A 14,500-nucleotide genomic window follows, 5' to 3' on the forward strand; every position below is an offset into this window, starting at 1 on the left:
TTTTTCATTTTGTTCATTTTTTTGTAATTATGAGAGGTTGATTAACCATTTTTATTGTGGAGAGTGTTAATCATGGATATTATCATCTTCATTATTTTAATTTTAGAGAAATACATGAAATAGTTTCATTAAGTAGTATATGAAACAATTTCATAACCACATATGAAACAACTTCATCAAAAAAAAGTATTATATGAAACAATTTCATAAGATTAACAATTTCATGAAAAAAATTCATAAGATTAACGACGGATGAGAGTAGTTTTTACTGTTTTTACAAATTGGAGTGATTTTCATTTGATCGCTTCTCTCCCTCTCTCTCTCTCTCTCTCTCTCTCTATATATATATATATATATATACTATCTTATTAAGCAAATTTAACAAAAGTCTTAAAGTCTTAAAATACTAAATAACCAAAATACCCTTTATACTCACTTTTTCACCCCCTCACACTCACCCTCTCACAAGATTTTTTTAAATTATAATTTTAAATTTACTCTTTATATCCCTATATTTAATTAATTAATTTATTTTACGTCCTTTACTTTTAAATGTTTCATTTTAAACCTTTATCAAATTAATATACATAATCCTATATCAATTAAAACATGTTTAAAAAATACAATATTATTTTAACAAGTTACACCATTATAATCGTCTCGTTAATGCCTTCGAAATGAGTCTAATATTGAATAGTTTTTGACTTAATTATATTATTATATATTATATATACTGTAAAAAAATATTTTTATTATTTACGATTTATACTTTTATAGTTATTTATTTATATATATACTATATATTTTGGGGTTAGGCTGTCCAAATTGCACTGTATAATATATTTTGAATTAATATGTTCTTGGGTTTTTTTGAAATATATATATATATCTATACATGTATTAATTCAACCTTAATCTGAGTTTCTGGACAAGAAAGAGGGTAAACAGTTGAAATTTCATTCTAAAATCACTTTTTTTTGTCTTTTCATGGCTTATGATCTGTTAAATTTGTAGTTTCTTTATTGGTTTTGAGTGTTTATCTTAAAACTCAAGTTTCTTGGTTCTTTGCTCTTGTTGTAAATCGAATACATTTGTGGAGTCATTTAAATATGTTGGATTTTATATATATTGGATTTTAAACTGTTATACAATTTTTTTCATCGATAGTATGTAATTGGAACCATAACTCTTATTTATTCAAATTGTATTAATATGCAAAGACCAAATGTAACTTATATCATCGTTAAATCTTATCTTATAAAACCAGTGGAACTTCAAAATCGTTAAAATTCATTGCTCTCGTCGTATTGCGCGGATACACAACTAATATATATATATATATATATATAATACACTATTCAATCGACGTCACCAAACACCCCCCACCCCAAACCGGCAGCTGACGTGGTTGCTCCTTCTTAGTGTCCACTCCTTGCAAACCCACTGAACCTACCTCCCTGCTCCTGTCCAGTGACACCCTCCCCTGGCCAACCACCACCAAAAACCACCTACTCGCATTAAATTGACCAGCTCCTACCCCTTTCCGGTTATCCCTACATTACATATATCATATATGCATATATCACCAGCTGCATCTTCGTCCCTATCACATGCAACCACCTCTTTCCTCCGGTGGTCACACAAACACTGTCATCACTTTCTCCAACTCTCTCTCTCTCTCTCTCCGGTGAACATACAAACATGGAGACTTCCTCCATCCAGTTTCCACCCCTTGGTCTTCTTTCCTTGAAGATGTTGTGTGTGTGTGAGAGAGAGAGAAAGAGATCGTTGCAGGTAGGGGTGCTCAAAAACCCTTGAGAGGGACCACTTACAAAGCAAAATGTAAACAATAAGTACGATAAGTATAGTTAGCTTAGGACCACTTTCGGAGAATTCACCATGCATAATATCACGAAAAATGGATACATATTCTCCTTTCCGCTTCGTTCACTACCGCTCACGAGGGCGGTTTGGTGTAGCTTACTCTTAAGAAAACGTAGAAAAATACAATATATCAACTTCCAAACGACATCGTTTAATAAATGATACTTTGAATTTTATTACTGTAAATAAAGAATCATAATACCCTAATAAAACATAAAATACACCGTGTTATCGTATAATTCTCGAAATCATTTCGGTTTTTCCCAGATCATTTACGTTCAAGCATATCTTAAAACGATAAAGTAACGAAAAACTTTATTTCATAATACGAGTGGTTTAGAACAAAAATCTCTAATCTAATACTCTGTTACTTTCCCATGCTGAAAATAAAATAGAAAGGAATAGTTCAAGATTCTTATAAGACCACAAGAACCAAATCAGAATGTTTTAAGGACAAAAGGGCTTGTTAGGGTCAGCTTTGTGGCTAGGAATCCTGAAGTGCCTTAACCTCCCTTCTTGCTTCTTCATATACCCTTCACACAAAAATGCATTTGAAAACTTATCTTCCACCACCCTATTCACATCATGCACAAAAACATCCGTCTCTCCTTCCTCCCGGTTCCTCGCCATCATCCCGGCCGTATAGATTGCGCTCATCCGCCCCGGAGCCTCATCATAGTACCCTGTCGGTGCATCCACCATGATCAAATCCCACACCGTCTCGTAAACATCACTCGGCAAACCCTTGAGCGCCAGTTGGCACACAGAGTGCTGCGTTTCACCAACCGCGGTGCACTCCGCCCCTTTTCCCACTTCCATAAGACTATCTGCTTGATTCACCTTACTATCATACGTCACATGGTACGATTCCAACGTCGGAAATCTTTTCTTGATTTGCTCAATCCACGCCTCATCTTCTTCTAGAAATACCGTGCGTCCACCATAGTTTAGCGAGCTCCACATCAGGCTATCGTGGCCAAGGCCGAATACTAGGAAGTTGCAGGGTGATTTCTTATCTAGGATCTTTTTACTAACCGATATTTCTTTGCTAGTTTGCTGTGGGGTGATGGTGGAGGTTGAGTAGTGGACGAGTGCTTGCGCTATAGAAGGTGGGATCTTGTTGCAAGTTGGTGAACATTTTGTCACCTTTTGAATGTTTCTAAAGGAATCTGAAACCGCTTTTGGGATGATTGTTTCTGCAATCGGGGATGAAACTTGGTCCTTGGAAGTCGAAAAGGTTGATCTAAATACAAAGAGGAGGAAGAACACAAAGATGACGCCAATGACCATAAGCTTGGTATTCACAGGGTATTGTGTTCTTGACCTCATTTTCCCACCAAGTTTCTCGGCAGAATTGGAGTTTATGAAGCTATGGGGGTTGTATGCAAGTATGTATATATGTGTGTGTGTATATATATGTATTAGAAATGGTATGATGATGCTTAGAGTTGAAGTGATTCTATAGAGAATTACATGAAGTAAGACATGGGAACCAGAAAGATTCTGAATGAAGCAAAAGGGTGGTTGCCAAGTTTGGTGTCATTGACTTGGAAAGATGATAAAGACATCTTCAATCATTTTGAGTTTGGTGAAGGCAGTTAGTCACCAAATTAATTTACTAAAGTCAAGGCAAAGCAAGATATCTATCTACATTATTATCACTATAGAAGATTGCTAATTTAAGGAAATGGTCCTAAAAGTACCTGAAAACAGAGGGAATGATGTAATAACTTGAAAGTAGATGCTTTCTGTTTCTGCAACAAATTTGCTACAAATTCTGGCAACCATTTGAGTACCTGCATCAAGAAGAGAGGAAATATCGGCACAGTTCATAAGCACAGAATCCAATCCGCCTTTACGTGTTCTCATTTGGCCGTTTCGCCAAGTAACCAAGAAAGAAATTACAAAGTTTTTTCCTAAAATATTTTGTAACCTTTTACATTAGATTAAGTAAAACCTTAGTTTCAGAATACCAGGCTAAAGCTATACAAGAGAAAACCCACCATGTTTCCATCCAAAAACAATAATATTTGTGCAATTTGGAAGCCCGAAACACTCAAATTTCTTCTCAGTTAACCGCATCTTCTTAATCTTGGAACTGGATGCACATAATCGCGCATTTACCTGATTCCTCAGGAAATGAATGAGAATTTCTACTTAACAAGTTCACCTAACATTTCCGCTGTACTGCAGTAATGATTCCCTTTGGCCATTATCGGCGTATCCCTTTTTGGTCTTGGTCTTGTCAAGACGAGCTTTACGAACAGCATGTTGAATTTGTCTTTCATGCTCTTTAAGCATTTCATCCATGTTTCCACCAGGCGGAACTAATGGTCCAGAGTAGTGGATCCGGTTTTTCTTGGGAGCATAACCCTGTGATCACAAGACACATGATAAGGACAAAATCTATACCCGTGAGATGCAGAAAAATACAAGATTTTATTGTAAACCGAGTATGGAAAATAAATGCAATTTATCATTACAAAGAAAATCTGAAATTTAAGTTTGAATATGGATTAGAAGCAGTAGTGGAATATGCCTTGCTAATTCTCGGACTTGGTAAGAAAAACCCCAAGAAATATTTCGATATTGGTGTCAAACTAAAGATGATAAAATGCTTGTTTTTTTGTATAATTTGTTTAACTTAATATAATTTAAAAATATTATATTTAAAATAAAAAGATGTAATTTTTTTAGTTTTAATGATGTACTTCTTTGTAGATAAAGATAAAGAATGCAATATTTTGTCGTATTAGTAGGGCTCAATGATTATTTTGTATTTGAACGTGTTTATCAGTTGGTTATTAGTTAGTTTTATAGAGTTAAAAAAGCTTTAAAGAATTGTACATATGCAGTAATTTCTGGTAAACTTGAAATTTAAGGGATTATGCATTATTAAACAATACATGACGCTTAATAAGTTGTTCTTTTAAGATTTTTACCTAAATGTATATAGTATAGATATTATTCACATTAAGCCCAATTGATAATCATGTCAACGGTCAACCATATTGAGTCAAGTAATTTCTTTTCTTTATATGGCTTTCTAAGAATAACTACTTCATCTAATGAAAGATTTTTTTTTACCTTTCCAGGTGGATGCTCATGCTTCTTGTAAGAGCCATTCGGCCCGTCCAGCATATGGTGAGATGATTCCGCATCATTTAGTTGATGATACTTTCCATTTGGTCGATCTTCGGGCCAATGTGCACTAGAACCTTTGCTATGGTCCAACCGTGAACTACCATGCCAAGCTAATGAATTTGAAAATTTGGACAAATGAGCTCCACGAGATTTATAATGCTGAGATGAATCAAGTCCGGCTTGACGTTCATCCAGTCTTTCTGGGACTCCAGGTTGCTTCAACTGGCCACTATGGATGCCATATTGTAAGGATCCTCTAGAAGGTTCAATAAGGAACCCCGAACCACCATCTTCTTCATGATTGAATTTCTCACTACTACTTTTAGGGTTTTGTTGCTCTAGCCGCTTCTGAAACAAACAAACAAAATCATCATTACGTTCTGCTTCATTTTCTCTTTAGCTTTCCCAATTTGTTTATGTCACTTCCATTTGGCACAGTTTTGAAATTTTTCGAACTTTTTGCAAGAAAACAAAAACCAGGACACGAGTGCGTTAGTTGATTCTCTTTAAAACATGAAACCATATGCAAGTAAATTTCTGAAAAGCCAGGACGGCAAACTTTAGGTGTTCTTAGTAACAGTTCCTGGAAGCCAAAAAGCTGAAACCAAAAAACACCATCCCTAAAGATGCATTGAAGATAACAACTAACATCATACAAACATGAATAAAGGGAACACAAATGGGAAGATAAGATTAAGGGATTTGTTTCCAGAACATGTTAAACATATGTTTGGATCAACCTATAATACAAGAATTACCTGTACGGATGCCTGCAATTCCGCATTAGCATCAGGTGCTGGCTGAGCTCTAGATTCTCTTGTGCCCTTTCTGAATAATTCCACTCCACGTGCTTTCCCAGCACTTGCTTTATTCCTGCCACCATGATAGAAAGAAAAGTTATCCCAACACGAAAGAAGCAACAACTTGTCTTTCATGCCAAACTGAGTGGGTAAGCTCAAACAACAAACCATCAATGTGGAACCTTATTTTACTCTCCAAAAGAGCACTTGAGGAGAGAAGCGAAGTTCCAACATGTATTAGTGAGAAATGGTCTAGAGTGCCCATATAGGACTCCAACACCCCCCCCCCCCCTTTCAAACGGAGGCTAGAAGGGCACACATTGTTGAGTCCCTACAGTGGTAGACCTTGGCTCTCATACCATGTGAGGATACATGGAACTGCATTAGATTACTCTCCAAAAGAGCCCTTGAGAAGAGAAGTGGGGTTCCAACATATATTGAGGAGAAATGGTCCAAGTCAGGCCGAAGTGGGACTCTAACGCGCCCCCTCCCACGGAGGCTAGACGTTCAAAATTGTCGCAGAGTGTCGAGAGGGGGCTACGCGAGTACACATTTCACTGGTGTTGGGTCCCTATAGTGGTAAACCTTGGCTCTGATACCCATGTGAGAATACATGGAACCCCATTAGATTGCTCCCAAAAGAGCCCTTGAGGAGAGAGGGGAAGTTCCAACATATATCAAGGAGAAATGGTCCACGTCTAGTCAATATGGGACAAACTACAAATAAGCGAACCACTTTGAAGGAAAATGGAGTCGATGCTGATTATAACACAAATAATAAGTAATTAAATTAGATCATATTGCTCATATACGTAAGCATCAAAGAACAATGAGTACTGATATGAATGCAACAACCTCAAGTTAATGTATAACCTATATAAGATAATTCTTGATTATTGCTAGTCCTACAAAAGACCAGAAGCAAGAACGGTTACCTTCTTATATCATCATCCCGCATTTTGGCATCATACTCCTTACTAGGTGGGTACTTGGGCAAACTTGAAGGATGGCAAGGAAGAGGCTTTGTTGTGAAGAACTATATTGAATACTCTAAACAGTAAGTAGATGGCTGAAAAACATTAAATTGTAAAGGCCCTAAGTCAAGAACGCAAGTGTACCTCGCTATGTAATGCAGAAGACGAAGATCCCCGGTTTTCAGGTTCAACTGCAAGGAGAGAATCCAAAAGTGCCAAAGCCGATGGCGGGAAATCCTTGAATGTTTCGGCCATGCAGCGCTTGTAAGGCTGTTGTGGTTTAAAAATTGTAGCATGAGGCAACTTTGATTTTCTCCAGTACTCTTCAGATGGTGAACCACAAAGTTTAAAAATTTTATGTAATTGTTCCACCTGTAAATGATTAATACAAATGATGTGAGTCACCAAAAAGATATGCTACCTATGAACAATCAATGACAGAAAGAGACTTTATTTTCTTATCAACAAAGCATCATCGATGCAATTACAAGCCTCACATCTAAACTTTTATATTTGTTTTAGCCAATTAAAATGTTACATTTTGTTGGTCCTGTAATAAGATGCAATACTAAATGAAGATGGGACCCACAAAATGGAAAAAAAGTAATGGGGGCATTGGATAAAGAATTAGTTGGTACCTCTGTTCTTCCAGGCATTATAGGCTTGCCAGCAAAAAGTTCCGCAAGGATGCAACCGGCACTCCACAAGTCAACAGCTACTCCATAATCGGTAGCACCTAGTAAAAGCTCAGGAGGCCGATACCACAAAGTAACAACTCGACTTGTTAGAGGTTGTCTCTGATTGCTGCTAAAAATGGTGGCCAGCCCAAAATCTCCAATTTTTAGATTCCCATTGTTGTCAATCAAGAGATTTGAGCCCTTGATGTCACGATGCAGGATTCCATGTTTGTGGCAATGTTCTAGCCCACAAAGTAACTGCTGCATGTAACATTTGATCTGCAAGTCAAATATATGAAATCTAAATTAGAAGATAGGATGTGGCAAAAAATTGTTATATTGTAGCAAGCATTTCAAACAACAAATATAGCAAAAATGTAAATAGTTCCATCCATTTGTTAAGTCTTCTTGAGGGTCTGTCCTCATCATCATACTTAACATCCAATTGTTTTGAAATGTATGAAGCAGCAAGCAAAAGAGTTGCCGAAAATAATAGTTTCTTAAACCTATGGCATTACTCCCATCATTACAAAAATTAACAGGCATATATCTCTAATTCAAATTTGAACTTTTGGTCCACTTTATTTCCAGAATCACCAAAAGCAGATCCCTACTTCAGTGTGTACTTAGCAATAGTTGAGTGCGACTTAGGGTCTGTTTGTCAGCAGCTTAATGGGATTCACAGCTTATATGGTCAGCTATACATAGACTGTTTGATAGTGGCTTAATGATTATAGAAAGTGGCTTATTCAATAAGCTTCTAGGGGGAGCTTTATGTAGAAAGCCTAGTTTTTTCCAGACCTGTCATTCCCAATTAAAAAGAACATGCTCATTCCATCTATGAAGAAACCCTCCCAAACAAAATCTTTCAATCTAAACAGACAGATTAATCCACACATTCAGGTTTATTCATACAGGACTTAATGGAAAACCAACCACACATCCCCTTAGACCATCCTACCACACTATAAAGTTAACAGAACCATTAAACCATCATCAAGAAGCAATCTAACATGTTTTAAAGGTTCTGAAACTAAAGGGTTTCTGAAGAAAATGATAACTCCAAGCATAAGGCTAGAACATGTTTGAGAATGTAATTAGAGGAAGTGAATGCCAAGCGAGAACCTGTGATTTGTGAATAGTGGGGCCATGTGTTGTATTCTCTATGATATGCGTGCAGGTGTGGGACTTGGGTGCAGGAAGAAACATGGCTGGCTTTCTTAAAATAACCTTTTTTGTGAGAAAAAAGACGGTAACAAAAGAAACATGTGCCAATTGGCTTGAATCCAATAAACAGCTACTATAAGTTAAAAGGCTTAGAGCTTATATATTATTGATAACAATTCTTAGCATCATTGAACAAGATGATTGATAAAAAGAGAAACATATACCTGTGCTTCTGTAAACTTAATCATAGGGGATGCTGCAAGCCCAGCAAGATCATGATCCATGTACTCAAATACAAGATACAAGTTGCCCGACACCCTAGACGTGAGTAGACCTTCAAGCTTCATCACATTTGGATGGTCTAATCTACGCAGAACGATGATTTCCCTTGCCATAAAACGAACACTTTCTGGATCCATCTTAGCAAACCTTACCTTCTTTAAGGCAACAATATTTCCAGTTTCAAGATCACGAGCTCTGTAAACACTGCTGTATGTTCCCTGTCCAATCTACATTAAATTCACAAAGTAAGGCATGATTGACAACTAAAAGGAGACCAATCATACATACTAAATGAAACTAATCTAATCCTTCAGCACCTTGTCGGATATGGGATTAAATAACTTTGATGTATCCGTTGCAATATATGATCACCTGTCTCAGTTTTATAATAAAAAAAAGTTAAAGAAGGAAGGGTGATCCCATCAGCCATTGCACTAAGATTTCTCGACTTTCCCGAGGTTTGTGGAGGGAGTCTTTGTAGCAGTCTTTCCCTTGCATTTTGCAAAGAGGTGGCTTCCATCACTCAAGCCATGACCTTCTATAAAGAGTAACCTGTTGGTGATTTTAGTGTCATAAATATTTTAGTGTAGTTGTGATTTACATTAAATCGATGGGGTTTATTGGTTAAGCTATAATATGAGTTAGGACTTAGGAGGTGTGGAGAGCACACTCGTATAAGCTACCGCAACCTAAGATCACCGTAAAGCAGGGTCAAGGGGGGTTGCACCCCCTTGCGGGGTTCCAAGAGGCATGTAGCCTTCTGAATTATTATTCAGAAGACATGTTGCCTTTTGAATTTCATTTCAGATTGTGGGACTAGAGCAAGTTGCCTTCTGAACTTTAATGTAGTAACAATTTCTTGATCTTATCCATTGGCAGTTATTTGATAATTGTTCTTATCTTCAAAAAACTACCTAACCATTCCAATTAACTGCAGGAAACTACCTACTTAAGGGGTCTTTTGATCTCATTTTAACATAACTAAAAACACAACATAATTTCTACACCCAGTTTTCTAACATAACCTTACGCACCGCTATAAGACTCGCCCCTGATTTAACAATAACATTAATAACATATAAAGAACATTTTTTCTAGATGCCAATCTGATGTGTTCTCCACCATGCATATAGAAATGCTAAAGACAATATTCCAAAGAACATAATTCATTAGAAATATATTAAAATTGGAAAACACGGTTTGCTCCACATACCAGAGACAGAACATGTGAATTTTAATTGCCTTATATCTACAAAACATAGAAATCATACTTAGGAATACACATGGTTTCATTCTTTTCCAAAGCATAAAAGGCCATCACATGTTCATTTAAAACGTATATAGAATTTTACACATTGATGGTTATACAGAATCTAACAGCTTGACTTTAAGTATATATGCAATTTATAATCATCTACACAATTCCATCCTCTTTAGCATACAAGAAAAATGCAATAATATATGGCATTATAAAAAACTTATTATTATCATAAAACAAATGTTGGCAGACCTTGTCCAATTTCTCAAATGAGTCTGCCCTTCGGGGCAACCATCCTTTAATTGCTTCCCCTGCCACGGCAGTCAGCCAAGACGGCCAACCCGCAGCCTCTTGTGCACCATCAACTCCATTGGCAATGCTAAATACTCTACACATTGCCGGCTGATGTATCCCTCCATTCGCTTCAGTCTCAACCTTGGCGGGTTTTTGAGACAGTTGCTCAAGTGGTTGCTCATAAGCCGCACCCCTCCTCTCTCCGTCATCCCACAATGTTTGTCCTGAAGCTGCTGCATTTTCTCCATTACCCTCCGAAATAAGCCGAGTAGTAGCTTCATTACCACCATTATCAACCCCCACTGCAACCTCATCCCTTCTTGAGGAACCAATAAACCGCTTCGATGATCTCTTCGATTCCTTATCTATATACTCGTTTGCTGAAATTCCTTTGGAGCAAATGCACCCCATAATAACCTGAACTCGCAGTTCCCTGTTTCTAGAAAGGAAACCTCACAATTCAAGAATTCACTCTAACCCCTCAATTAGCTCAAAGTTTCTGGCACTAGCCCTGTGATCATATCAATATTTATCCTCGAAATCAATTCACGAAACCGATCAAACAGCTCTTTGACTTATTAATTTGACCTTCATTGAATACCAAATCGTTGATGTATGATATATATATATATATATATATATATATATATATATATATATGCACTCACCTATAAATCACAACGTAATTGGTACCTCGAAACCCAAATTTCTAATTGCATTATGAATCTTTAAAAAATATAATAAACTTGAATCTTTATCCATGTAATCAAAAACCCTAAATTCACCAAATCGCACTAATAATTAAGAACCTAAAACGATTCAAGATCCCCAATCACGATACAAAAACCTAGCCAGTGTGAATGAAAAATCCAAACTCAATAAAGAGCGAGACCCAGATCGGAGAATAAAAGGAATTGTTGAAATTGAGATGAATGAGAAAGAATTATGGGAAGAATCGGACAAAGTCAAAGGGTCAAAACTCTCGAGGGAAACCTATATCAGTTTATTTTATACTTTTTACGATGAGTCGCTTGGAATGGGGTCACTCAGAGAGCTACGACAAGAGAGAAATTCGGATCTATGTGAGGGAAGGGATTGGTAGTTAGTAGTATGAGATGAATTTGGTCTCTGGAATTGTTGCGACTCGTGAAGATGAAGGAATACGTGGGGATGGTTCTTATAAAAGAGGAATCTCTGACGACACATGGCATATTTTCTGTCATTTTCCTACCAACATCCAAATGGCCCCCATTCTTTTCTCAAGAATCCAAAGATATCCATCGGGTTTAAACCATACCCAACGTCATTACACTTTTGGTCCTCTTTGATCCATATTTTTAATTTAGTTTTGGTTCTTGAAGTTCTGTGAAAAGTTTGAAAATGAGATCTGAATTTTAATAAGTTAAGAAATTATTTTTATGGTTTGTATTTTATTTTGAAAATGATCATTGATCATCGACTCTGTTAAAAATTATTATGAATGACATTTTTGTCTTTTTCTTTCTTTTTCCATTTTTTCTTTTTTCTTTTTATTATTAAAATATAGGGTGCGTTTTGTACGCAGACTACGTGGGACGGGACGGGACAAAAAAAATAGTCTCATGTTTGGCATGCCATGGACAAAAAATACATAGGACAAGATGAGACTATTTTTAAATTTCATGGGACAAAACTTGATATTTTTTTGTTCCATCAAAGACCTTCCAGCCTAGTGGTAAAGGCTTGGGCATGACATAGTCATGAACCCGAGTTCGAGTCCTGGGAGGGGAGTGTTGGCGACATTTAAGTGAGGCCATGTTTAGCCTCCAAATTTACCGGGGATTAGTCGGGCTTTGGCCCAGACACCCTTACAAAAAAAAAGGTGGAATAACATGAGACTAAATATAAAATGACCATGTTACCCTTAGACCAATTTGAGATTCAAAACCCAATTAGTCCCGTCTCGTCCCGTCCTATCCAGTCTGCGTAATAAATGCTACCATAAGGACCAACTATGTAATTATATATATATATATAGAGAGAGAGAGAGAGAGAGAGAGAGAGAGAGAGAGGGGTAAGTTATGTTACAAACCTTCCAATTCATGAAAATTATGCAAATCATTTTCGACTAATAAGAAAATTCCATTTTTTTCCTTAATTTTAATAAATAGGGGTATAATGGTCATTTGATTGTATACTGTTTAATATTGGAAGGTAGTAATTACTCTTAATTATGGAAATGTAATAATAGAATCATTAAATATAGAAGGTGGTAAATCAATTTTTCTTAATATAAATTTTTTATCATTAATAGTTTTTATTATTTTACTAAATTATACTTATTAACATATGAATTGTAAAAGCACTACAATATGAAATCTGATTTCGTTTCATTGAAAAAATATATGTAGTTTGAGTAATGAAAGGAATGTCATGGTCAATAGTGACCATGAACACAATTTCACTGATGAATTTAATTTATTAATATTTCGAAACATTTTATGCATGAAAAGGTTTCACTTACGAAAATAAAGTATTCAGTTTTCAAAATGTTTCATACAATTTTCAAAAATGTTTGATTCTTTATATGTTTCATCATTTATTAGGATATCTCTTATTTTAAAATTAGTTTGATTAGAAATTATTAAGAGTTCAATCCTACTTCAATAACCGTTAATGAAATAATTTCATTTATCATTCACTACTACATGTCAAATGGTCCATTTTTCATTGTAAATGACAAGGAGTCACGTGAGTTCATAATATAAACGGTGAAATATTTTCATTCATTCATTTAATGAAACAAAATATTTCATTTAATATTCAAAAGGTTTCATTATTTTTTGTTGATTAAAATCTGTTTTTATGTTTCATAATTTATTAGAATATATCTAGTCTCATTGCTCCTTACTTGGATCTATTTTTAATGTGGATGTTATTTTATTTATAATATTTAGTTATAAAATAAAGATAATTTTTATCAAACATATAATTTGTTATATTATTCTAACATTTTTGGTTAAAATCTTTGTAATGATAAAACGATATATAGAGATTTTAAAACAATGATTTTGTTTCATTAATGTTAAGATATCCACGATCTTGTTATCTCGTTTACAAAATCACACAAATTAAAATTTTGATAATTTTGGCCTTTTTTTAATTAAAAATTAAACTTTTATTTTTATTTTATAATATAAACACATTTAATCTTGACTATTTATCAAAAAAATTGATGGATGAGATCGGTTTGTAAGGTTTTCACAAATGAGGGTGGTTTGCAATTGATCGCCCCCCCTTCTCTCTCTCTCTATATATATATATATACATACATATATATATATATATATACATATATACTGTATTATATTATAAAACATTTGACAAAAACTCTTAAAAACAATTTTTTATGCATAAATTAATGCATGTTACTTAAAACTCAATATTACAAGTAGGTTGTGCGTAAGTACAACTTATTAAAGCTACATATCTAAATTCGTGTAACTAACTGCAGATAAACATAATCAAATATAGGATAAACATCTCATTTAAAATATAAAAAAATCTAAAATATAATTAGAATAATTATTGAGTTCTAATAGAATACTTAATTATTATCTTTATAAAATGTTATATTATTAAACCATAAATAGATTATTTCATTATTAAACTATAATAAAAAAATCTAAAGAAATTACATAATCTATACTATATTATAAAACATTTGATAAAAACTCTTAAAAACCATTTTTTATGCATAAAATAATGTTTATTAATGCATGTTAATTAAAACTCAAGATTACAAGTAGGTTGTGCATAAGTACAACTTATTAAAGCTCCATATATGAATTCATGTAACTAACTGCAGATAAACACAAATATATGATAGACATCTCATTTTAAATATAAAAAATTTAAAATATAATTAAAATAATCATTGAGTTCTTACAGAATACTTAATTATTATTTTTATAAAATGTTATATTATTAAACCAAAAATATATTATTTCATTATTAAACTTAAATTAAATTATAATAAAA

General features: G+C 34.6%; 2 protein-coding genes across 2 annotated transcripts; both read right to left on the reverse strand.

Annotated features, from left to right (window-relative positions):
* Positions 1-2,093: 2,093 nt before the first annotated feature.
* LOC112512273 (glucuronoxylan 4-O-methyltransferase 1) lies at positions 2,094-3,312 on the reverse strand. The gene has a single exon (XM_025118152.1). It carries the CDS (start codon positions 3,211-3,213, stop codon positions 2,332-2,334), a length of 882 nt encoding a protein of 293 aa, XP_024973920.1. The 5' UTR covers positions 3,214-3,312; the 3' UTR covers positions 2,094-2,331.
* Positions 3,313-3,703: 391 nt separating this feature from the next.
* Positions 3,704-10,946, reverse strand: LOC112512272 (probable serine/threonine-protein kinase At1g09600). The gene is made up of 8 exons (XM_025118151.1): positions 10,439-10,946; positions 8,871-9,155; positions 7,441-7,758; positions 6,947-7,174; positions 6,764-6,864; positions 5,787-5,901; positions 4,972-5,376; positions 3,704-4,257 (listed from the first exon to the last, which is right to left on the reverse strand). Exons 1-8 carry the CDS (start codon positions 10,889-10,891, stop codon positions 4,051-4,053), a joined length of 2,112 nt encoding a protein of 703 aa, XP_024973919.1. The 5' UTR covers positions 10,892-10,946; the 3' UTR covers positions 3,704-4,050.
* Positions 10,947-14,500: the final 3,554 nt, after the last annotated feature.

Source organism: Cynara cardunculus, assembly GCF_001531365.2.
Source record: "Cynara cardunculus var. scolymus isolate 2C chromosome LG 5, CcrdV1, whole genome shotgun sequence".
Taxonomy (NCBI): domain Eukaryota; kingdom Viridiplantae; phylum Streptophyta; class Magnoliopsida; order Asterales; family Asteraceae; genus Cynara; species Cynara cardunculus.

Excerpts from the sequence above, each read along its gene's own strand:
- LOC112512273 (XM_025118152.1), bottom strand. The coding sequence starts at position 3,213 with ATGAGGTCAAGAACACAATACCCTGTGAATACCAAGCTTATGGTCATT.
- LOC112512272 (XM_025118151.1), bottom strand. The coding sequence starts at position 10,891 with ATGGGGTGCATTTGCTCCAAAGGAATTTCAGCAAACGAGTATATAGAT. Across the intron at positions 7,759-8,870 it reads TTAAGTTTACAGAAGCACAG|ATCAAATGTTACATGCAGCA; the intron begins GTATATGTTTCT and ends TTTGACTTGCAG. Across the intron at positions 5,902-6,763 it reads CGGGATGATGATATAAGAAG|GAATAAAGCAAGTGCTGGGA; the intron begins GTAACCGTTCTT and ends TCATGGTGGCAG.